We start from the raw sequence: 25,529 nt of genomic DNA on the forward strand, positions 1-25,529 counted from the left end.
TTCTAGACTCAAAGTTAGCTGTATTGAGATTAGAATTTAGAATTAGAGCTGCAGATACAGGCTTGTGCTGTTTGAAGCCAGGTGTATGTACAGTTTTTACTCACGGAGAGTGAAGGTTTCATCCTAGCTGAGGTATGGGGAGTGGACTCTGAAACACAGCTGAGAGCCACAGCCGTTTCTACCACTAGGTGGCAGCATTGTGGGAAGATGTGCATGAAGGCCTGCCGACCCTCCTGCCCTGCATGCTCTGAGGCCTGGGTGCACATCTGGCTCGGGCGGCTCGTGCTGCTCCACACACACGGTGGAGAGGTCTGCAGTTGGGCTGGGGATATGGAAGTCTTCCACTCAGAGTGCACCATGCAGCTTGTCTGCAGGTTTAGACAATTTTCAGGAGAGGCACCATTGTCAACAGTACTGTCCCTGATCTTGGCTGAGTTACTCCATGTCTATGGAATCAACATACTTGGCATCGGGAAGGCTCAAGGAGGATTCCTTCCCTGGGTCCTTCAGTTTTTTACATAAGGAACATCTTTGTTGAAAAACATGACCTGTTGGAGGAAGAGAAGGGACTAGAACTAGGAATTTAGGAAGTGAGGTTTACAACTAAGCTAATCCAGAATGTGGTTTTTGAAAAGTGAGTCCTAGAACCGTTTTGGTTCTTTGGAGCCTTGTGCTCATGGGCCATCACCATCACCTGGGAACTTGGGAATGACCAGAACCGCCCGAGTTGGAGTCTGCATTGTAACTTGAGGCTCCTCACCCCTGCCCCCAGGTATCAACCTTTGCGCTCAAGCTTGAGAGGCACTGCCTTAGGCCATCTGTCCCTCACTGCCCAGACCAGAGACAGGGTTCCAAAGTTCAGGTGCATGTTTGATGTCTGAGCAGAAAAGGTCTGTCTGCCATGATAAATGTTGGCACCTGGCACACGGATCCTTTGTGAATAATGCTTGTTGAAGTTGGTGCGTGCAGGGTGGGTGGGTGAGGTTGGGAGAAGGAAACGGATGTGCTAAAGGAAGAGCACCGAGTGGCGCAGTGGTGGGTGAGAGCATTCTTGGAGCACGGAGGTAGTACCCTGCTTCCTTGTTTGTACAGATGAGAGCTAAGGCTCCCCAGCAGGTTGGAGTCCAAACTGTGCACTGAAAACAAAGGACTATCTGATGCTGCACCAGTTTGGGGGTAGTGCAGCAGTACGTAAGCTTTTTGGAAAAAGCTACTCAGGTTAAGAGAGGGAATGGCAGGGGGTGGGCTTCTTTTTAAAGACCTGGGACTTGAGTTAACATCTGTTGCCAATCTTTTCTTATCCCCTCCTTCTCAAAGCCCCCCAGTAAATAGTTGTGTATCCTAGTTGTAGGTCCTTCCAGCTCTGCTACGTGGGACGCCAAAGCCGAGTGTGCCTACCCAACAACTTGGCCTTGAGGCTGGCCCCTGCCCTGTGCTTCCTCAATAATAAGGTTTGAAAACCTGCAGTTTGGAAGGAACGTGACTTTGAAGCAGGGCACATGGTTTTGGAGGCAGGCTGCAGATTCCTGGTTTTCCAACCATAACATGATGTGCTAGACGGAGCAGCAGGTGTGGAACCTGAGCCAGCCTGTGGGGGCACCTTCAGCAGGGAAAGGGCAGGTCTCCAGCAGGGCTGGAGGACTCAGACAGACCAGAGGACTGGCCGGAGGTGTGCGTCCACTGAGGCTGGAGAAGGCTGAGGACCTGCAGAGGGACAGACCGACTTGTCTGAACAGCATTACAGTGCTTGTTACAGTTCTTAACCTGAACATTCGAGGCCATTCATTGACTCCTGTCTGGGGCAGGGGGCGAGCATGCGCTCAGGGGGGCTCCAGAGGAAGGCTCTGAGCCAGTTTTCACAGGCCACCAACAGCACCCATCCTAGCACTGCTTTTGAAATTCAGACTGCTGGGCAGTTGCTTCCTCACAGGTGTCTCCAGGAGTGACCCACTGTACCTGCTCCCCATCACCTGCATCGTGATCATTTATATCGACTCCCTATTATAGAAAGGAGCAATTAAGTGCTTAGTGACAGCCTCAAGGTCATCTCTGTGCCTGCTGATGGACTTCAGGGCCCAACTTGTCCTTGGCTCACTTGGGCAGAATGCAGCCTGTACTTCAGAACGCAGCAACTCACGGCCCTCACCTCAAATGCACCGCCCCGCTGCACGTGGGGCCTTCAGTCCCGACGTGGGAGTTGCTCACAGGCAGACTCCTTTGGAACTGACACGACCTTCATTTTCTGCACCAGAGTGAAAAAGAAATGATTTTATTGCAGGGCTAATGGCAGATATTCACAAGGGTGTGAAATGGCAAATCTCTTGACTGAAGCAGGGAAGGTACACTGGGGGGGAAGACAGGAGCCGATTACTCACTACACTAGTGCAACTGCTGCAAAGTAGGTTAATTCTTTGAAAAGTGAAAAATGACAGCAAAATCCTGAAGTTACACCTGAACCGAAACCAGTAGCCCAGTGAGAAGGAAGGGTGTCAATCCCCAGGAGTTCATTCCGTACAATTCGGAGAGGAAAGTGGCGCAGCTTCCAGTCGGGCACGCTGTGTTTGCAGTGCCAGCAGCTGGGAGAGGGTCTTACTCTCCTTTGATTCTCTTGGGAAACGCTTGCATCCCCTGAGACCCACAGAGTTTGGCACTGTTCCAAGGCTGCCCACACCCTGAGGACGGCGCGGCCGCTGGTCCAGAGGCGGCTCTGCTGGTGCACTCAGGAGCCCGTGGAGGAGCAGCGCTGCAGGAGCAGGGTGTGGCAGCCGTCGCACACGCGCACAGGCCTGGGGTAGGAGGGCAGGGCCAGCTCGTTACTGGAGCATGTGTTGCAGAAGATGTGGCCACAGTTGCGGCAGTGGTGCTAGAGGACAGAAAAGAGGACACGCTGTGGCTCTGCACACCCACTCTGTTTTTTCAGCTTTAAAGGTTTGCTTAATACTTTAGAATCCCTCCCCCAGAGGCATGTAGCAGGCTGGAAGGGATTCTTCTAGACGAGAGTTTCTCCACGATGTTACTGTGAAATCACGGGGTGCTGGTGGAGGTGTGCACTTGCGTGAGTAAGGTTCTTTTTCTTTAAAATATGTGTTGCTGGACTCAGCTAACTCAGGGGCTTGGTGGGCCACACTCCATAAAGAGCCCAGGCCACTCCCTGTGATCGCCCAGTCCCGGGGTGCTGACTCAAGGTCTCCTTAGCTGGCTCCTCCTGAGGCGAGGAGTCTTGCTTTGTAAACAGGGCTGCCAAGAACCTGGGGCACATGCCAAGATGGACCTGTGGAGCCTCTGCTCCTCCTGGCTCTGTCCGTCACTTCCGCCAACAGGCCCACTCCTCTCAGGCCGGACAATGACCTTGAACTGGGTCATTCAGGTGTGGGGACAGCCAGTGGAGCCCCAGCCTCTAGCAGGCCTTGTGGACAAGCGTGACCTCCAAGACAGCCTCAGGAGAGCTGTTTCTAGCTCTGGACCTGTTGCAAGACCTTGACTAGAATTGGGGAGTTTTGCTTTCTCTTTCTCACAGAGAGGCTGCTAACTGAGGCAGGCAGATGAGAACACATAGCCACCAGTAGTGGATGGGATGGTGTTGGCGGCTTCCAGTTTTCTTGGGAGCTAACCTTGTCCCTGTCCTGCCCAACTAATCAATTAAGGCCGTGTCAATCCTGGACCAAGGGCTGGGCCCAGGACCTGTTTCCAAAACCTGAAGGCAGGCTGTGGAGGAAGATTCACCAGAGGCAAGCGCCCTGCCCTGATTGCCAGTGAGCTCTTGGTGCCACCTGGACAGCTGTGCTGAGACCTGCTGCCCACAGGTTCCCCAGAGAGTCTGCTTTTGCTTAACTTAACCAGAATGTGGTCCTCTTGCTTACAGACCTTTCAGAAATACACTCCCCCAGACCAGTTCTGCACACAAGCGGCCCCAACTCCCAAATAAATGTGTCCATTGTTGAAGGGACTGTGGTGGGGACAAGGCTTGTGACTGACGGGCTAGGGTCCCCAGAAAGAGGGCAGGCTGGGAGGCTGTCTGCATGGGCCAGCAGACCACGTGCCCTTCCCAGAAGCAGAGGAGGGGAGCACCGACTCAGCCCATGGGCGAGTGGGGGGAGGGCCACCCCACATACCTTTCTCCGGGAAATGGAGAACTCCTTTTCACACTGCTTACAGTGCGTGGCTTCGTCATCTTTCAGCCAAGTGTGGCCCTGAGGAGGAAAGAATCCCATTGCATGGCTTGGCTCCCGATGGACCTTTAGCTGTCCTGGCTGCCCAGCATCCACTGTCCTTTTCCTAATAGTAGCTGGTTTCCTTTGGAGGGACTGTCTCTTCTCCCCTAGATGTGGCCCCACAGGACTGTCCCCACCCTCAACCGCAGCTGGAGCTTGCAGGCTGCAGACAGGGCCTGCCCTCTGCCTCTTGCTTCCCCGCCTCTGCAGTCTGCCCCTGGGCCTCAGGGTAGACTCTCCAGCCCGTTAGCCTTGGACTTGTCCACTGCCCTTCAATAGATGCCCTTTGGCTGAGGTAACCAGAGTCAGGAGCTAGTGCTGGCAACCCCAGCCCTGGCCCAGACACTATCCAAAGTGCCTGCTGACCTGGCAGGAGGGAGAAGGGCCAACCCTATCAGCCAGACTAGAGCAATCTGACAGTGGTCCCTGCGTGGAGACAGGAAGCCCCTCTCCACACATGCCAAAGCCCTAGTGCCCAGAGCCGGGCGGGGAAGCAGATGTCTCTTCTGCAGAGAAGGCCACCGAGGCTTTGAAAGGTGCCTTTCCAGAGGTCTTTCTGTGGGAAGCTAGGCTATGTGGTTCACTCAGTCTCACGACTGAGGTGTTCAAAGGGCTCACAGGGCTGATGGACTTTTCTGGCTCCGCAGCATCCGCTGCACGGCCCTCACTTCCCCGATGACACAGACTGATCTAATTGGGAGCCGCAGCCCCACCCAGGGCTCTCAGCCTGGCCTCCAATAGCTCCCGGCGGCTCCAGAGTCTCATCTTAGAATTCGTGTCCTCCCTCTGGTGCCGTCAGCTGCCATTATTTTGTGCAAACACTTCCATGCAGTACAGGGGATATCAAGGTAAGCAGCTCACAGCAATTACATCCAAGAAGCTTTCAGTCTACCAGGAGGACAAAATAAATTGATGTTACCCACGAATCTGGGCTGCTGTCAGTTGCTGTGACAGTTTGCTGTCTCCGCCCTGTGGTGCACTTGGGAAGCCGGAGGCCCCAGCACACGCTGGAGGTGCCTTGTGGAAGCGGCTGCTTCTGCAGCAGAACGGAGGCCACAGGGTGGAAGCTCTGTCACAGAGGGCCCGTCACTTCTGCTCTGAGCTGCCGTGGGAGGCCTGGAGCAGGTGCATCCTCCTCACCACTCTCCCCACCCCAGCAGGCCAGTCTGGCTCCTGCCCCGGATCACCTGGTCCACCTGCTCCCGCTCCTTACATGGTGTGTGTCATTCTGGTCTCCAAAATGGTCCAGAAACTTGGTCCAGCTCAGGGCTTAAGTAGTCCCCAGAAATGGCACAGAGAGCACTACAATAGTGCAGGTGCGTGGCAGGAAAGGTCTCAGTCTCACTATTAAAAAAAAAAAAATCCCTGGATCTCTTTCTGTCACCTTTCGCTTCCTTCATTAGGGCCTCTGTGATCCAGGCCTACTGTCAAACTATAGCTGATGGCAGAGGGACCAGAATCAGAAGACCTAGGTTCCAGCTTGGGCCCTGCCACTTGTGAGTGTTGTCTTGACCAAGTCACGTGGCTCTAAGCAGCATTTTATCTGAAGATCAGTGCTAACAACCACTGCTCAACCGCACACTCTCACCCGCTGCTGTGAGGAAACCCAAGAGCGCGCGGCGCATTAGCACGAGCTGAGAGCGACCCGGAGTGATGCTTAGGCTAATAACATTAGTAATCCAGTACCTTCAGGGCCTTATTGACTTCTTTGATGTCTTCCATCTTCAGCTTTGACCTTAAAAAGAAAAAAAAATCATTCATAGCAGTGAGAGAGGCTCTCCAACTCTAAAGCAAGCAAGCCCACAGCACCTGGGGCTCTGTGAGGGTGCCAGGACTGAGAGAGGAGTACAGTAACGTGAGTCATTCTCAAACGCTTGCTTTCCACCCTTTTATAATCCCAGATTCACTGCATCGCCCTGGCTCACGTCTGCCCCGGTCTGAGGCTGACTGGACTGAATCTATCCAAGAAATGCTGATGCAAGGGTTCAAAAAGACCTGGAAATAGGTGCAATCATTTACAAACGGAGAATTCTCTCACAGACGCCCAGGCTTCTGGCTTCTCTGGGCGACTCTTCCTGCACGTGACAGGTGCTCGAGGCGGGGGGCTGCTCCGCTCTCAGGTCTGGGCTCCCCCATGGCCCCAGTCCTGCTGCCTGCTCCATCTAGAAGGGTCAGGCGCAGAGGGCATGGTCCTTGCTCTTGCTCCATTCTTGTGAGTGTTAAGAATGATTCCTTAGTTGTCCACATAAAGACAAGACGGAACACGGTCTCAACTGGCAGAATTAAACCAGGTGCGATGAAACACTATGTATTTGTAACCTGGGGGGGAATGGTCCAAGCCCTTTCATAAAAGCTGAGATCAGTCTAAAGTGTCATTGGATCAGCCTAATGTAAGTGTCAAAGTGGCACGGCTCAGAGACACAGGCCAGACTTCCTGGGCACGATTAGGAAACCGAGCACCATGGCCTTTAGAAACATCCCTGGGGCCCCCAGTACCGACCACAGGCAGCTCCCTCCCAGCCGCACCGGGCTGCAGGAACAGGCCCGCAGACTGACAGGCCCAGAGGCTGCTGGGGTAGGGAGACCTGGGGAACTGAGGTCAGGATGGCAGCCCGAACATATAAGAACTTGCCTGGGAGGTGTAGTCGGGAAGCAGCCAGATGTCCCCAAGACAAACTGGGCAGCTGTGTCTGTGGCTAGGGGAGGGTCTGAGGACAGGCTTGTCTTCTCTGTCCTCTGGTGTGGGCTTGCAAGGAGAAGGGAGGAGGGGAGAAAGCACAAAGGCCATTCCTTCGGTAGCCCTGCACATGGCATGTCGCATGTCACCATGGGATTGGGCAGTAGCACTGGGAAGCTGCCATGTGCAGGGGTGCACTTTCCAGTTCAGAGCCCACCCATGTTTCTGAGGCCTGTGGCCCACCAGGAGGGTGTTCTCTGACTCTGCTTACTGTCTGTCCAACGTGAAGATGGGCAGGAAAAAAAACGGTGCTGGCTAGCTGAGAAGGGGGCAGGATATGCACGGGCCCCCATCAGACCTCTCTCTGAACACCACTGCAAACCCAAGACACCAGCCTGCACACCTGCTTCTCATCAGTCTCACGGGACACCCCAGAGCCGGCCTGTGCTGTGGGCGGACACCTGGCCTGCCCACCCTCAAGGCACTCCCCTCAGGGTGGGGCAGTAGCACAGGGCACTCAGCCCGGGAGGGGGCAGGCAGGTCTCAGGGCGGGAGGTGCTGGATCAGTAGCCCTGAGCCGGTCTAGAAGGATACGGTGAGTTGGAGAGGATGGTGCCTCTTCACCTCAAACTACTGAAAAAGACCACATTCCTACCGGAGTCGTAACATTTTCCTTTCTTATTTTTCTTAATACTTTTGTGGGCCGGCCCAGAACATTGCTGTAGACCTTATGACTTTCCAGACCGAGAGAAAAATCCTAAGGTTGTACACATCTGTGTACTACTTTATTTTGTGTGTTTCTAGTTCATTCAGACATTGGTCCCCATCTCTGGGCCTTTCCAGTCACAGTGGACTCAGTGCTGGGCCTGAGCCCAGGCTGTCTTGGTCACGAGAGCCCTCATCTCTTTGGTCACTGCGTGGGTGTCAGCACTGGCACAGGAGTCAGGTGGGAGCAGCAGGCGACCTAGGGGCTCGGTGGGAGGGATGGCGAGAGGAACTTTCGTTGCTGTGACGGACAGCCCTGCTGGGCGCCATTCTGCCTGGTAGGGGCCAAACCCAGCTGTGAGGTAAGCGACAGACAGGACAGCAGAGGTGGGAGGTGGAGACCGATTCCTGATGGCTTTTTCTGCTTAAGCCAGTTTGAGCTGGATTTCTGCCACTTGCAACCAAGAGTCCTGACTCATAAGGAGCAGCAGCTACCCACTGGGTTTACAAATGCAATCACCACACAAACGGACAAGGTCCACGATATGCAGTGTGACTGATCGGGTTGTCCAGAGCAGCCGGCAGGACTGGGACACTAGGAAGGGAGCTTTCAAGTTCAAGGGGAGGCAGAACTACCAGGGTCTTTGTGCCTGTAGCATCACCAGTGGAGACAGACCGAGCGCCTCTGGCGGATGTGTGTCCAGTCATAAGAAAGGGAGGTGACTACTGCGCTTGTTCATGGCAGGCTTAAGTCCTCAAGCCACAGTGCTCCCTCGGGTCTGCGCGGGCCGAACAAGCGACCCTCTCATCACCCATCTGGTTCCTGAGACCTGGATACTGAGTTAGTGAACACCAGGGTTCTGGTCACTAGAAAACAACAGTCTTTTTTTTCCTTTTTTCAAAGATTGGCACCTGAGCTAACATCTGTTGCCAATCTTCTTTATTTTTTTCCTTCTTCTTCTCCCCAAAGCGCCCCCAGTACATAGTGGTATACTCTAGTTGCGAGTGCTTCTGGCTGTGCTATGTGGGATGCTACCTCAGTGTGGCCTGATGAGTGGTGCCATGTCCGTGCCCAGGATCCCAACTGGTGAAACCCTGGGCCGCCAAAGCAGAGTGCGCGAACTTAACTCCTCGGCCACGGGGCCGGCCCCTAGAAAATGATATTCTTAATGAGCTGACTCAAATCACCACTATGTCCCCAAGGCCTGACTTCTTAGGGGTCACCCTTGAACACCCGGCAGGCCTCCTTGATTGGCCCTCCCTCTAACGACAGGACATAGGTGTGGGGCTCGAGTAATGCACCGGGCAGGCTGGTGTGACTCCATGGGGAGGGGGCCGGTGGCCCTCACGCAGGCACAGACTAGAGGGACAGGGTTCTTACTGGCTGAGATGCAGTCCCATTTCCTGGAGGGCTTGTTCCTGCTCGTCACAAACCTTCTGTAACTCGGCCTTCTCGTCCTGGAGCTCCCGCAGCTCCTAAAATGAATGAACAAACCAGACACTTGACACAGAATTGGAAGTCTCTTTTGTTTTAAGGTTTAGTAATCACAGTGACAAGGTCAGAACGCTTCTCAAGAGCAAAAAGCAGTTTTGCTGTAGTAACCTCATTCAAGACAGGTTACTTCACGGATTACTTCTCACTGGCTCACTTCTCCAGAGTGGGCAACTGGAAGGACGAGTGCCACCAGAGCGGCTCTGCAGAGGGGACAGTGTCAGGCGGCAGGAGGCAGCTACGTTCATCAGGCACGTTTAAAACAGACCCTCACAGGGCAAATGAGGCTTTGCCTATCTGAGTTTCCATTAAAAGACAGATTTGCATCAGCAAAGGCTAGTTTGAATAAACTTTTTTGGAAAGGGCTAGTCAAAATTTCCTGAGAATGAACGAGCACAGCTGATGAAGGCCAAGAGCTGGGATCTCATTAGCGGTCCGAGCATGGCCCGATCTTCTGGGGGCTCCCAGGAGCGAGAAGCCGTGCGCATGGGGAGCGAAGCGCACTAGGGGACAATGGTGCTGACGACGGTTCGCAATCTGGGGCCGGCACATCCTGAGGACTCAGGCTGGTGAGGGCCAAGACAAAGACGCAGAAAAGGAACTCAGGGCTTCAGGGCTGACCATGGGCAGCAGCAGGCTGAGGCCTGAGTGGGGCAGTACCCCCAGCTGCCCCTAGACCCTCTGCCCCAGAACTCGTTAACGCAGGTTCACGAGGGCACCCTGAGGCTTACTGGTGATGGCAGACATGTCGTTCTTGGGGGGCAGGGGAGGGGGGGCATAATTCAAATCTTAGACTAAAGCATTTTGAAGTGGAGTAACAGGGGCATGTTCCATGATGAGGCAGAACTTTCTAGATGTCCTCTTCTGCTCTCCATTTCCTCTCCTCCCCTCTGGGAGCCAGAGCAGCTCCTGAGGAACCTCTCCTCTCCCTTCCCCAGTGAACCCCACCCCAGGCCTCGTGGGCTCTCCAAGGGACCCTAGGCACTTTCCAACAGAAATCAAAAGGGCCTTTCTCAGCTCATTCAAATTGCACAGCAGTACCCATCACTGTGTTCACAACAAAATTCAGGTCTGGATGCTGCTCCAGCCCAAGGAGCCTCCCCCAACGAAGTAGTGGTGTAGGAAGGCCACTCGTGGCACTCCCCTGAGCCTGGCACCATAGGGAGAAGCGACAGAGGCCTGAGACACCCTCCTTAGCTTCCCAGGCTGCTCCAACCAGAACTGCCAGGACCCTCCTGTCTTCTGGGGAGACCTCTGGTGATTTTACAGCAGGGGAAAAACTGGAGACTACCTGAGTTCCCCAGAAGGTCTGGCTCTACAACCAGACCAAGACGCCATGCTGGCCCCTGCTTCTTTTGCTCTCTGAAGACTCGCCACAGGCTGCAGGCCACACCTTAAGGTCAAAGACTGAGGACTCTAGGGATGGACTCAACTCAGGCCTAGGCTGGAGGAGATTCAGGACTCTGGTTCAGCATGCTTCCCAGAGATGACCCAGAGCCAGGCGGTTCTTGGGAACCAGGATACCTGACCCTGAGCAGAGTGGCCGACCCACATCTGGAGTGAAGGTGTGCAAAATGTTGGCTGGTTCCTCTCAGTTTCCTCTCCTGCAACCCTACCACAATTCTCCACACAGCAGCTGGCGAGGGTCTTAAAACGCAACGGATCCTGTCTCTACAACAGCTTCCTACTGTGCTCGGAATAAATCCAAATTCCTTCGCACACCTTGGTGGGCTTGAGGTGGGCTCTCCGCCCACCTGAGGCCTCAGCTCAGACCCTCCTTCCTCTGCTGGCCACACCTTAGTCACGCCGCCCTTCTCTCTGCCCGTTCATGACGATAGCCACTCACGCCTCCTGCTGTCTCTGCCTGAGAGGTGCTTCACCCGAATCTCTGCCTGGCTCTCCCTTGCTTGTCATTCAAGTCTCTGCTTCACCGTCACCCTCTTCTAAGACCACCCCCGCCCCACTGCAGGGACAGCTTCCTGTCTTACTTTCTTCGCAGCCCTCATCACTGAGTCTGTTTGCTCACTGGCTTACGCCTTCTCTTGGCCTTTTCCTTCTAGAGCAGCAGCTCCGAGGCGTGGGAACAGCAGCCCAGACCCTGGAGCGGACCAGCGCGCGGGGCCTCGCTCTGAGGAAGTGAGTCTGTGTGGAGTCCACTCGCCCGCTGGAAGGCATTTTAGCAGGAGTTTCTGGAGATGCTAGAAGCTCTTTCTGTTCCAAGGACGGTCCACCTTACCTTTTCTAATCCTTCTACTTGTTGAAGCTCCGCTCGCAGTAGAGAGGACGTATCTTTCTCATGCTGTAATTCTTGCTGAAGAGCTTGTCTTTGCTCTTTTTCTGATTTCAACTCCTTCTCTAGACTCGAGCTGTTTTCCCAAAATGAACTTGAGTTAGTCTCAGTGGGAGATTTTCATGGAAAATCCATCAAGCACAACCCAAAATCACTGCACAAGTAATGAGGAACTCAAAATTGCCACGTGAGCATCTTCAACAAAGCCCGGAAACAAGGCTTTCTCTCCCCCAGGGCCACCTGCGCCTCCATAAGAAAGCCCAGGACCGTGTAAGAGAAAGCAGGCACGCTGGACAGTCGTGCACATAGAGAGAAAGGAGAAGAGCTATAAACCCCTAGGGCCGCACAGCAGACTCCTCTACTAAGATGGAGACCCGAGGGCAAAGAGGGTGCCACATTCATCTGCTTTTTCCAACCCAGGGCCAGCTGACAATGGAGGATGCTGGGGGGTTAGGGGTGGGAGAAGGCCGTGAGCCTCAGCCAGAACCCTGATCCCCCTCCCCAGCTGAGTGGCCCTGGGCACACTATGGAACTCCCGGAAGCCAGTTTTCTCATTTGTGAAGAGAGGAAGACAGACATCTCTTCTCTCATCTTAATTCTAGCATTGCAGGGGGACACTCTGAAGTGGGACACTATCTGCCCCCAGTGCAGAGATGGCTTTCCAGTCCTTCCCAAGCACACAGCCTGCCCGCAGGCTCCCTACCACTGCTCCTGCAGCCGGCAGAGCTGCTGCTGCAGCGCGCCCGATCTCGCACCCAGCTCCTGCTGCAGCGTACGGCTCCGCTCCTCTGCCCGCTGCCTCGCCCTTTCTGCGAGCTGCAACCTAGACCAACGAACCAAGTCTTTGTAAGGAAAGGATCCATGCTCACAATCTATGCTGTGAGTTTTTCATATTCTTCTTGGCTTGGATTTTTTCTTTTTTTTAAAATTTAAAAAATGTATTTCTATTTTTAAAACATTTTAACATTAATACATAGTACAACTGACTCCTTTGTGTGTATAGTTCCATGAGTTTAGCACATGTATACATCTGTGTAACTGCCACTGCTCTCAGGATACAGAACAACTCCACCATGCTGCAAACTCCAGTGCCGCCCTCGGCAGCCACCCCCTCTCCCCACCCCGAATGTCATACAAATGCAAGTATACTGCGCAGAACCTTTTGAGACCAGCCGCTTTCTCTCAGTATATCTTTGAGGTCAATCCCAGTTTCTTTGTGTACAACGGTCATTGTATCGCTACCCGTTTACCCATCCACCCCGTGAATGGCATCTGAACCGCTTCCAGTTTCCGGCAATTACGAACAGAGCCACTCTCAACTTGTGTGTGAACCTATTTTCATTTCTCTTGGGCAAACAGCTAGGAGTGGGACTGTTGGGTCACATGGTAAGAGTTTGTTTAGCTTTTTAAGAAACTGTTTTCCAAAGTGATTGTACCCTTTTGCATTCCCACTGGTGCTGCACGGGAGTTGCAGGGGCTCTGTAGCCTCGCCAGCACGTGCTGCTGTCACTGAAGAAGGACTGAGCTGTTCTAACAGGCCTGCAGCGGCATCTCAGCAGGACTCTAATGTACACTTCCCTAGTGGCTAACGATGCTGAAGATCTTGTCATGTGCTTGTTTGCCATCCACGTGTCCTCTCTGGTGAAGTGTCTCTTCAAGTGCTTTGCCTATCTTTAAACTAGATTTTTCGTTTGTTGAGTTTTGAGAGTTCTCACAGTCTAGACACAGGCCCTTTCGTCAGATATGTGATTTGCAAATTTTCTCCCAATCTATAAATTGTCTTTCTATTCTCTTAACTGTGTCTTTCACACAACAAAAGTCTTAAATTTTGGTAAAGTCCAATTTATTAAGTTTTTCTCCCATGGATAGTGCTTTGACGTCATGTCTAAAATCTCTTTGCCTAACCCAAGGTCACGAAAATTTTCTCCTACATTTTCTTCTAAAAGTGTTATAGTTTTAAGTTTTACATTTAGATTTATGATCCATCTTGAGTCGATTTCTGTAGAAGATGTGAAGTACAGATTTGCTCACGGACGTCCAGTTGTCCCAGCACCATTGTTGAAGAGATTGTCCTTCTCCGGTGACCTGCCTTTGCACCTTTGTGAAAATCGGTTGTCCGTATTTGTGTGGGTCTGCTTTTAGACTCCATTCTGATTCACTCACTGACCTGACATTTAAATGTGACAGTGACAAGGATCTCACTGGCTAGTTCTGACCCCGAGAGGACAATCTGATGCAGTAGCCCAAAGGCTCACTAAGTGACTACATGTTTGGGCAAGGCTGGAGAATCCAGCCCCCTCGCTGGGCAAGACTATGGACCTGAAGGACAGTCATCCCAAGTCATATGTGCTTTTGAGAGAGACTCTGAGTAGGTCCCCAGGTCCAGAGAATGCCCAGCACCTTCTAGGAATATCTGCCAGGGGTAACTGATTACCTTTCTTCCATTTGTTTCATGCTAGACATTACTTGATTGGTTTTTTCTTCAAAAGACATGATGGCTTCACTCTTCTGCTGTAAGCTGCTCTCTGCATTCTACGAAAGCAAGGAAAAGGGGTCGTCACACTCGGCCTCTCCCTCGCCCCAGGGCCTGGCCTGGATTACAAGTGGGTTTATTTGCTCACCGTGTACTTTTATAACACTTTCAAGAGCGTTTCATCAGTTGCTGCTCCTCCCCAGAGCCCTGGAGGACAAACGGGGCCAGGGCTCCCAGCTCCACCCACAGAAAGAAAGGCAAAGAGGGAGGTAAGGTAGGCTTTTGTTTTCCTCCACAAATGGTCCACGCTCCTTTCTGAAAAGGAACGTCAAAGTCAGATCTGACTCAATGTGACTGAGCTGGTCTCACGTGCCAGCCACATCCAGGAGTTCATCAGACCCTGCAGCGTTCTCAGGTTCTCACGGTGGGTGTGGTTAGCCTCTACTTCTCCGAGCAAGAGAGGGAGGCTCAGACCGAGGAAGCCCCAGGGGGAAGGTTAGCGGGCAAATGCGGGATGGAGCTGGGGTCACACACCTGGGTGACTTTCTGAGGCCAAGCTTTTTGGGTTTTTTTTTTGAGGAAGATTAGCCCTGAGCTAACATCTGCTGCCAATCCTCCTCTTTTTGCTGAGGAGGCCTGGTCCTGAGCTAACATCCATCTTCCTCTACTTTATATGTGGGACGCCTACCACAGCATGGCTTGCCAAGCGGTGCCATGTCTGCACCCGGGATGCGAACCTGCGAACCCCAGGCTGCTGAAGCAGAACGTGCGCACTTAACTGCTGTGCCACCGGGCTGGCCCCCTGAGGGCGAGCTTTTAATCAAGACAGATGCCGAGCGACCAGGAGGGAGCAAAAAAGCACTATGTTCCTGTGTGTTTAAGAGAGACACTCTTAAAAAAAAGGGACACAGAGAGGTTGAAGATGGAAGGAAGTCTTAATAAATTCCTAAGAAATAACATACAGACTGTATGCTCTGACCTTAACGTAACAAAATGAGACATTAACAAGAAAAGAATATCTAAAACATCTCCTATCTGCAAACGCATTTACTAAAAAACTACTGAGCTACACAAAATAAACCAGAAGAGAAATTATGAAATACTTAGAGCTAAAAAACAATGAAAAACTATGCAATATTTCACTGTACTGAAGATGGCCCTAAGTGTAACACACACCCTAATTTACATACCACTAAGAAAGAAGAAACTGCTACTTGAAATATGGCATGCCATTGACTATAAGATGCATCTCAATTTCAGAGATGCTAAACTGTGAAAAATGTGCTATTTAGATGAAATACTTTTATCAAAATTGGTGGGACACAGCTAAGGCAGTACTTGTGGGTAATTTTTAACTTTAAATAACATTTTTTATGAAATAAAAAAGGATAAACCAGATGAGCTAAGTACGCATGTCAAAAGCTGAAAATGAGCTACAGAGTAAACCTCAAAAAATAAAAAAGAACATAATAAAAAAGGAGGGTAGAAATCAATGAAATAAGGAACAACAACAATAAATAATACAGAATATTAGACAAAAAGCTGGTTCTTTGAAAAGATTATTGAAACAGACACACCTCTGGCAAGACTGAATAAGGAAAAAGGACAGAAAATGCAAAAAAGAAAATGCTGAGTGAAAAAGATTAAAAAATTGCGTAAAGGAATATTATAAACAACTATGAGCTAAAACACTTTAAGATACATTTTTGGAAATACTATAAAAATATACCAAAATTGGCCTGAGAAGACATAGAAAACACACACAGGCCAGTAAGCATTCAACACACTGAAATGGCATCCAAGTGACCCTGCCCCAGAGCCCAGCCAGACCACACGACATGGCTGGGCTCTTAGAACTTTCTGAGAGCAGACACTTGCCACCCATGAGTTATTCCAGAGAAAGAGAGCAGGAAAGCTTCTTTTAGAATGCCAGTCCAACCTTGATTCTGAAGCCAGATAAAGTGAATAAAAGGAAAGAAAATTAGAGGTCCATCTCACATATAAACACATATGATATAAAATATTAGCTAACTGAATCAGGAGTATTTTTAAATATAAATACATCCCAATCAAGTGGATTCTAGGAATGTAAATCTATCAATATAAACCACAACAGAAATAAGGGAGAAAAAGAACACGATTAGCACAATAGACAAAAATACAAAAAAAAGCATTTAATAAAAAGCTCAACACTCATTTACGATCAAACCTCTCAGCAAAAAGAAACAGAAGGGAACTTTCTGAACCCAGTAAAGATGACGCACCAGACATCTAGCAAGCATTACACTTCACGCAGAGACTTTTGATGCGCTCCTTTTAAGACCAGGACCAAAGTTTGCTCACCATTTCTCCTATTGTTTAATGCAGTCTCGGAGGCTCTGGCCAAAGAAACAAAAAGAAATAAGCCCAAAACTGAGAGGGAAGACACTGACTGTCCTCCTCTGCCTGCGTGGTCAGCGACATCTGGACCCACCAGGAGGAAGAGACAAACCACGAGAGCGGGTGGGGAGAGGCTGTTAGACCAGGGCAGCGTGCAAGCAAAGCCACGCGTCTCCAGCAGCAGTGCCCACCCCAGCAGGCAGGCCATGGGGCGCCAGGCATGCCGCACAAGAACCGCACAGACCCAGGGACTCGCTGAGAGAAGAGGCAAGACCCTTACGGTGTAAAAGGGACCAACAAAGAGAAAAAAGAGTATCTAAATAAACGAGGAGCTACCCCACGCTCTTGAACAGAATGACGACATACAAGGACCTCAGAGACTACAGAGGTCAATTTTTTCTCAAATTAATCTATAAATTCAATGTAATCCCCATTTATGAAATTCAGCAGGATTTTTAAAACAGAAATTTATAAACATTATAAAATTTTTATCAAGAATATAAGTTTATAAATAGATAAGTCAATCTTAAAAAGGAAGAGGGGGAAAAAGGGGCAAGGAGGCAGGCTTGGCCTACGTCATGGGTTATGTCCCTCCCAAATCTGTAAGTTGGAGCCCTAACTCCCAGGACCACACAATGTGACCTTATTTGGAACAAGGGTCATTGCAGACCTACTCAATTACGACGAGGTCACAGTGGAGCAGGCTCTATCCACTACAACTGGTGACTTATAAAAGGGAGAACTTGCACCAGACGCGCACACGGGGAGAACGCCGTGGGGAGATGACGGCAGAGACAGGGTAATAACTTCTCCAAGTGAAGGAGTCCCAACGACGGGCAGCAACCACCGAAGCTAGGGGGCAGGAAGGGACGGGGTCTCCCTCACGGCCTTCAGAAAGAACCGACCTCGCAGACACCTTCATCTGGGACTCCTGGCCCCAGAACCGCGCAACTGCAAATTCCTGCTCAGCCACTCGGCCTGTGCTACTCTGTCACAGCAGCCCTAGCAAACACACGACCAAGCAGGCATTCAAACGCACCACAGAGCTATGGCCATGAAAACGAACAGACAATCAAAGAGAGAGACCTAGAGACAGCTCCATTTTATACAAGAACTTGGCCTGTGATAAAGGTGGCTGCACGTCAACGAACTAAGAATGGATTAGCTGTTAAATGGCTTACTACATGGGGAAAAATAAAGCTCGATTCCTGGTAAGGCCACATACAAAGATTAACTCTCTATATGTAAACAACCTAAATGGAAAGCTTTATAAAAGTAGTGTAGAATATCTTTGACACCCAGGCTTGAGAAAGGACTTCTTAAACAAACCCCCAAACTGCAAACCATAATGTGAAAAGTCAGCACACTTGATTACATCAAAAATAAGGACGTAAGGATACTAGATGATAGACTGGGAGGAGACAGTTACAACACGTAAACCAATAAGGGACTAATATTTAGATTATACATGGAATTACTACTAATCAACAAGGAAAAGATAGGAAAGTCAAAGAGAAAAGGACAAAAAAGGCGAACGGCCAAGTCACAAAGAGGAAACGTAATGGCTAACCAACACATGAAAGGGTGCTCAGACTCGCCGGACCGAGAAACAACCCCACACTCCAAGGGCACAGGCAGCACCAGACCGGCTGGAGGTGCGCGCTGGTGCAGCCCTTCTGGAAGGAACGCGGCTGGGTTTGTGCAAACCAAGGACACAGAGGAAGTGTCTGACTGCAGGGAACGCCAACCATGCCTGCGGGAGGGACTCTCCCTGGTCCCGGAGGGAGATGTGGACACGCGCTGCTGGTGCTGCTTGCACTAGCGGAGTGGAGGGAAACTGCTGGTCCATCATGGGGCGAATGGGCAGGAAAATGAGGGGCGGACGGGCTAGAACACTCAACTGCACTCAGAAGCCAAAACCAGACAGGTACACAGAGGAACGCAGTGCCAAGGGGGCAGTGAGGAGCACGCTGAGACCCACTGTACACGTCGCTTCCGGAAGCTAAAATTCAGGTACTCAATACTATACAACGTGTCTTAGAGTGACAAATATAAATGCAAAGAGGAACACTGTAGAATGTTGGCCTAGAGGAGAGAGGATGAGAGTCGGGATGGAGGATACAAGGAGAAAAGGAAACAGAACCAGAGAGGCGTCTTATCACGATGGGCCCCTGCCTGAGGGACGGTGCGGACTCTACCTCCGGCCTCTGCAGCCCAGAGGGGAGAAGGCTATGAAGGGACAACAGGCTGGCAGAATTCCAGCAGGACCAGGGAAGGCCATGCAGAAAGGAGCCGCCCCAGGAAAGCTAGCGTGTGCAGCACTGACTCAGCAGTCAGGGGGTTGGCACTGTCAAAGCAGACGTTACAAGCTGGAAAGCTGGTGACCCTTGTCAGTTATGGCCATCAGTTAGTAAAAGTGTTACTTGCCCAACTCGTAAAACAAAATCCACGCCAGCTGTGCCAGGGCCCCAGCATGCCGGTACACACGGTGGGGCCTGCTGTCTGAACGGGCGCTGTAAGCAAGGGGCCTGCAGTGAGGTGGGCAGGATGACAGTCCAAAGGTAGGGCCTTGTGGGGTAGAAAACCCAACTGGTTCTGGACCCTGAGATAAGTGAGAGAAGACGGAAGAGTGGGCACTGAACGCCACGGGACATTCTGCAGCGAAGATCACATTAGGGTGCTTCCCTCACATGGTGACCGCTGTCTCAGACGGCTGGCCATTAATATGAGAGAGACTGATAGAGCAAAGAAATGAAGCAGGCATTAAGAACGATGTTTAGTAAATAAACTCACTGGTCAGTGACACACACAGTGAGTGGAAAAGAACAGTCCAGAGGCTGTGACTGAGGGAACTGTCTTGTCAAAGGAACCACAACTCAGGCCTGAAAAATATCTGTGACTGTCTGATTCCTAACACAACCTCCAGGCAGGCAAACCGATAACAGCAAGAGGCTCGCCACAAAGGCTGTGCCCACACCACCCTGAGAGCCCACTCTAAAGCGCCATGGGTGATGGTGGACCCTTCCCGGGCCACAGAGGTCAGCAGACAGAGAAGTTCTTCGGAAGGCAGAAGCAAGGCAGCCAGACATGCTGAGAGCTGGAGCCCCTGCACACTGGGCAGCCTCCACACTTCCCGCCCCGAGGATGCAGTGACCGCCACGGGCCGGTGCCCTGGTTCCCCCTTTCCAAGCAGGCGTTTTCCCCGCGGCCATCTGGCTTCCGCTCTACAATTTCATGCTGGTGGGATGGGTTAAGGTGAGAAAGACAGCAGGTCATCTGGTTTGAACAAGGGCCACGTGGGCTCGATGGAGAGCGCTGCCCATCACCCAGGGGTTTCGGACTGAGAGGATGCAGGGACTGGATGGGACTTCCGGGTAGCTCTGTGGGGCTTACTGTGGTAGAGACAACTACGTTGACCCACACCCTTCTCCCCTTCAGCTGGTTGTAGCCCAGAAACGACAGCCTCAGGCTCCCCTTGCAGCCAGTCGTGGCCATGCTGACCAGCCCTTTCTGTGTAAGTGAATGGAACGATGTGCACAACTTCTCTCTCGCTGCTTGAGAGGACAGCTTGGAGGCTCAGAGGAAATAAACGCCAGGACACCTACCAGGGCCAAGGGCCAGGTCTGGCTGCTCCTGGCTCTGGGCTTTTGCTTTTCTCCCTTCTTTCGCTGGCAAGAATGTGACAAGTCGAGTGGCCTTGAGAGTTGGATTTGCCATAGCCAGGGTCCCTGAATGAATGTGGGGGGCAAAACTGCTGGTCTGAAGGCTCTCCTTGGGACTATGGTGTAACGGAAATACAACTTCCACATTTTTAAGCCACTCTATCTCAGGGTCTGCTAAGTTATTACCGCAGGTTTCCCTAACATGCATTAATATTATGTCTATACTGACCAAGACCAGAAGAAACTATGAAAAAATTAAAATAGACAATTTTTTAGGAGAGTGAAGCTATTTTCCTCCTTTTCTCTTTGCTTTACTTGATCTTCATTGCTGCTATTATAATAATAGTGACTATACAACAATTTAAAAAGGGAGAAAATAGCAGTTTATTAGTACTGTTAGCCCTCACATTATCCTTGACACAGATATTACTGCATTTTCCGCATCTATGGAAAATGAAGTGGGACTGTTTTGGCAATAAAATAGGAAACAGAACTTCAAAAAAAGAAAAGTTTTGAGGACACAGAATGGCGTCCTTCTGGGCAAGGAAGCTTTATAATTTTAGACGCTATCTTTCAGACTCTGGCATGATGGATTCTTTCTGGGCTAGCTCCCCTTGACCACTCCGAAGTGACAGGAGAGGCGGGCAGCAGGCTGTGTGGCCTTGAGACTCAGCAAGATTAATGTAACGGCAAAGCCTGCAAAGACAGCACTGCACCAGCTTATACCCTTCACCCACGTCTCCATTTCTCTGGGCAAACAACGAGTCACCGAAGTAGAAGGACAGAGACAGCAAGGAAGCAGTGGAGGCACGGCAGACCAAGCTGGGGTTTGGAGTCGAAGGACAAGGTTCGGCTCCCTGCTCTGTGTGTTAGCTGTGCCACCAGGGATGTGTGATTTAGCCACTCGGTTCTACCTTGTCACTTACATTTCCCCCCATTTAAAAAACTTTCCTCAGGGATTGCTGAGAGTCTCAAAGAAAATAAATGCAAGGACACATACTAGGGCCAAGGACCAGGTCTGACACATACTAGGACTACACAGAGGTGTCTCTTCGCCCCTTCTGCAGAAGAAGGACTGGACCAAAACGCAGCATGTGACAAGCTCTACCTCTGTAGCCAAGCTGCAGAAAACCAGGCTGTGATCTGAACACAAAGCCAATGCCCACCTGAACTTTGTGAAACATCTGTAAATTAATCGCTTTGACTTCTTCCAGCTGCTGGCGGAGGGCGACTAGAGTGTCCTGCTTCTCGTGGGTGTCCTTTTCTAGTAACTTCATTGCAATTTCCATTTCGGTTTTCATACCAACTTGTAACTCCAGTTCTTTTTCTAGTTCCTTAAAAAGATATTAACAAGGAAAATATTATTAAAGTAGATCACAGAAACGTAGTTAGCTGCGGTTCTGTCTTGGGCAATGCCTAAAATATAAACTGAAGGTCAGAATACATTAGGGAGATTGAGAGAAGTCTGTCTGGGGCATAACTAGATTAAATTTTTCTCCTTTCCTTATTTTACAACGAAAAGTGGCTCTGCATCAAGTCAACAGAAAGCTGATAGGTGACAATGTGAGCCTACAGTGCTGGCAACCACGTTCCTCAAACCCTAAGATCAGAACGCATGGTCTGAAAGAAAGTCTGTCTCGAATGCTAGAGGAGATGTAATGTTTTCCAACGTCAGAATTGCTAGAATGACTTGCTAGTTTACGGCAACAAAGGTGCAACCATTCTGAAATGGTTCTGTGCTGGATAACTCAGGACACACGTCCCCACATTCATGCAAAGAGATGAGGCAGGCACAGGACTGTCCTTAATAAAAACACCAGTCACTGATGTGTGGCTTGGGCAGAAATAAACCAACCAGAGGCTGTGACTGACGGAGCTGTATTGTCAAAGAAACCATGAGTCTAGGCTCACAGCAACCCCTGGGAGAGGTTTATAAAACTGGAAAAAAATATAAGTGACAATGCAGAACTGCATGGTAAAAACAGCCTTTTTTTTTTAAAAAAGGGACAATTTCTAACTTTCCATGAGTGTCAGCAGTTTCCTAGTTTCAGCATGCGTGTGAAAAGTGCTAACAGAAATAACGTGGAGGGCTACGAGAATCCTTCTAAGGACACTGAGGCGCGCTCACCGCACGGACTCTCCTCTCCTCCTTCAGCTGCTTCCACACGTCGCTGTACATTTCATCCAGACCCTGCCGGGTTTGCTTGTAAGTTTCCAGCTCGACTTTGGTATCCTGTTTTGTTATCTGTATCAAACAAGAATGCAAAGAGGAATGGTTTGCTTATGAAAGTAAGCTAACTGAAATGATTTTAAAATATACCATAGTTTTTTAAAAATGTAGCATAATTTCTATTTTTTAAGAATAGAGAAAGGTTAAAATTTTAAAGATAGGGGGCCAGCTCCATGGCCGAGTGGTTAAGTTCGCATGCTCCGCTGCGGCGGCCCAGGGTTTGGATCCTGGGCGCGGACATGGCACCGCTCGTCAGGCCACGTTGAGGCGGCATCCCACAACTAGAAGGACCTGCAACTAAGATATACAACTATGTACAGAGAGGGTTTGGGGCGATAAAGCAGGAAAAAAAAAATTTTTAAAGATATTCTGAACTATCTTTGAACTTGAAGGATGAGAGCAAGCCAATATTTTTTTTTTTTTTGAGGAAGATTAGCCCTGAGCTAACTACTGCCAGTCCTCCTCTTTTTGCTGAGGAAGCCTGGCCCTGAGCTAACATCATGCCCATCTTCCTCTACTTTATATGTGGGACGCCTCCCACAGCATGGCATGCCAAGCAGTGCCATGTCCGCACCCGGGATCTGAACTGGCGAACCCAAGGCCGCTGAGAAGCAGAACGTGCAAACTTAACCGCTGTGCCACCGGGCCGGCCCGCCAATACATTTTTTAAAAGAAAAGTTAGCTTCAGAAAATAATTTAGGGGCCAGCCCCGTGGCCGAGTGGTTAGGTTCGCAGGCTCTGCTTCAGCAGCCCAGGGCTTCGCTGATTTGAATCCTGGGCATGGACATGGCACTGCTCATCTAAGCCGTGCTGAGGTGGTATCCAACACAGCACAACCAGAAGGACCCACAACTACAATATACAACTATGTACTGGGGGGCTTCAGACAGAAGAAGAAGAAAAAAACCCAATAATGTATATTCAATTTTCTTTAAAACAGAACAATTGTCCTTAGTGGGATAGGCCCCCACTCAATCCATGATTCAGCATTTATCAAGCACACTTTTAGCACGAGGTGAATCTCCAGATGAATCAGCCATGGTCTCTCCCCTCAAGTCGTCAGGTAAGAAAGCTGCAAGCCATCAATTCTACGAAACAGCAAGCGGATTCTACAAAGGAGGGAGGTGCAAAGAGCTATGGGAATGTGGGAGAAGGAGGGCCCAGGCCCACCGATGGTGTCAGGGAGGCATCACAGAGGACGTGGCATATGAGCAGAGGTCGAAGAACGAATAGGAACTTTCATGTGCGAAGGCTCACAGGCGAGGGAGCAGTGGGCCCGGGAACCCCCAAAGGGGTCCAGCAGGCCTGCGAGTGACACGGGAGGGCACGGTGGCTGGAGGCACCTTCTGAGGACTGGGTCACTATTAAACCACGAGCTTGAGACTTGTGATGGACATGTGTGAGTCAGAACCAGGCCGTGCAGCTGCGAAGTCAGTTTCTCACCTCTACGCTCTTTTCACTTCTTTGACGAATCAATTCATTTTGCTCTCTTAACTGCTGCTGCTCTTCTTGAAGTGAACAAATCCGGTCTGTTGCAGCTGAAAGCTGATTAAGAAAGATTTTTATATTTCTTAACTTCAAAATGAATCTTACTGTTCAAACTAAAATCTAACATTTGGCATCTTCACAATTGATAACGTATTTTCACATATTTGATATTTTATGTCCTTGTTTTGAATAGGTAATATATTCACATGGTTCAAAATTCCAGAGATATAAAAATGTATATAGTAAAATCTCTCTCCTGCCCATCCCTAGCCATTTCTGCCCTCCCCAAATGTTCTTCTTTTAAAAAAATGATAGCATGATACATAATGTGGGCAAAGATTTTTGGACACAAAATACTAGAAACAGCCTGAATCTCCAATATTAGAGAAATGGTTTAATAAATTACAGAGGAAGCATAAAACATAAATATTTAGTTATTACAATGTTTACAAAAGCTTTCAATGACTCGAGAACACAATTATGATATAATACCAATAGGGAAATAAAGCAGGTTATATAGTACGTTCTCACCTCTAATTAAAAAAAACTCAACTATGTTAAAAATGTTTAAGAAAAGATGGGGACTACATATACCAAATGATAAAAATAGCTGTGACTTAGCCAAGGGATTATGGGCTTTTTTCCTGGTTCTTCATTCTTTTCAGGTTTTATAGCCAATGAGCAAAAGGATATTTTATCATGAGAGGGAGAGTTAAAGAATTTTTGAGGAGGAATCACAACCATGTCATTAACAACATGTCTGAGGAAGACATTTCCTCTCCTTGAACGAGTTACTGTAGTTTAGGGAAAAGTGTACAGAAGCAGGATGCCGTCATGGACCTCCAAGGAGAGGCTGTGGGAGAAGCAAGGCAGGGTACACCCAGCACCCGGCCCTCCGGATGCCGCCTCTGCACACAGCCCGCAGAGAGAGGAGAAAGAAGGAGACGTGTGTTTGGCACGTGGCTGTGCTCTTGGCATCCTTCACTCGTGGGGGGCCTTGAACACTGACCTCCTCACCTCCTCTTGGTCAACAGCATCTAAGTCCATTCAGACTCAGAAGCAGGACTGGGGTTTCTACACATAACTCCTGTGCCCAGATAAGAAACTTCAAGGCTCTAAAGGTGTTGCTAGGAGCTACAAGGGAAGCAGCAGGCGAAAGCCACCAGCTAACCCCATTCCACTCTCTGAAGACGTGGAGGGCACGCTCTGGGGACAGAGATACTTTTCTCCATAGCTCATTTCTATTACAATCATTGGCCTTTGAAGAAAAAATAACCCAGCTGTTCAGTTTCAACAGCTAACTTAGACCTTCACTCAAAGCATCCCGCCTCATCTGGGAGAACAGACTGAGCCTGCTTGTTGTAAAGCCAACTGATGCCTCAACGCCTTCACACACCATGTGCTGTTAGGCACGCTGCTATGACATTAACCTAATTTCATCTTTACAACAATACTGTCAAGCATGGATTATCATCCAATTTGGAGAGGAGAACAGTGAGGCTCAAAGACCTACTTCCCTAAACTGAGGCCAAAGGCCCACCCACCCCAGGTGAACGCGAGCTCCCTGTGATGCCACCTACGAATGCCGCCTCTGGATCTCCTGCTCCTCACACAAATCTGAGCTCCTCTCCTGAACGCTGTTAAGGGCTGGCCCCTTAGGAGACAGCAGTCGGTGTAAAGTGAGCCTTAAAGTGGGTCCTTCATTACAAAGGCGTGCTCTGTGACTCTCCTTTCGGCTGTAACCTGCCTGCACACCATGAGGGGGTGCACTCTCCGCCCCACTCACAGCCCTCTTCCTTCCCAGTGAGAGCAGCCAGGGACCACTACCTGTGGAAAGCCTCAGAAGGGCTGAGAAACCCCCCTCCTGCTAACAGGAGACAAGATGTGTCCACCAAGGAGACTGCCGGGCAGCTGGCAGCAAG

At 50.2% G+C, this 25,529-nt stretch overlaps 1 protein-coding gene across 2 annotated transcripts in view; it reads right to left on the reverse strand.

Moving 5' to 3' along the window:
• Positions 1-2,253: 2,253 nt before the first annotated feature.
• The window catches only part of RUFY1 (RUN and FYVE domain containing 1), a 54,108-nt gene continuing 30,832 nt past the window's right edge, over positions 2,254-25,529 (reverse strand). For both annotated transcript variants that reach the window (XM_070570080.1, XM_008529538.2), the window contains exons 9-18: positions 23,563-23,664; positions 22,018-22,134; positions 21,056-21,223; positions 13,810-13,907; positions 12,079-12,198; positions 11,322-11,451; positions 8,975-9,069; positions 5,898-5,946; positions 4,113-4,190; positions 2,254-2,863 (exon numbers count right to left, since the gene is read on the reverse strand). In XM_070570080.1, coding sequence (XP_070426181.1) covers positions 2,720-2,863; positions 4,113-4,190; positions 5,898-5,946; positions 8,975-9,069; positions 11,322-11,451; positions 12,079-12,198; positions 13,810-13,907; positions 21,056-21,223; positions 22,018-22,134; positions 23,563-23,664 — 1,101 coding nt within the window. In that variant the 3' untranslated portion in view covers positions 2,254-2,719. The remainder of the gene's footprint in view (positions 2,864-4,112; positions 4,191-5,897; positions 5,947-8,974; positions 9,070-11,321; positions 11,452-12,078; positions 12,199-13,809; positions 13,908-21,055; positions 21,224-22,017; positions 22,135-23,562; positions 23,665-25,529) is intronic.

The sequence above is a fragment of the Equus przewalskii genome, chromosome 13 (genome assembly GCF_037783145.1).
Source record: "Equus przewalskii isolate Varuska chromosome 13, EquPr2, whole genome shotgun sequence".
Classification (NCBI taxonomy): Eukaryota; Metazoa; Chordata; class Mammalia; order Perissodactyla; family Equidae; genus Equus; species Equus przewalskii.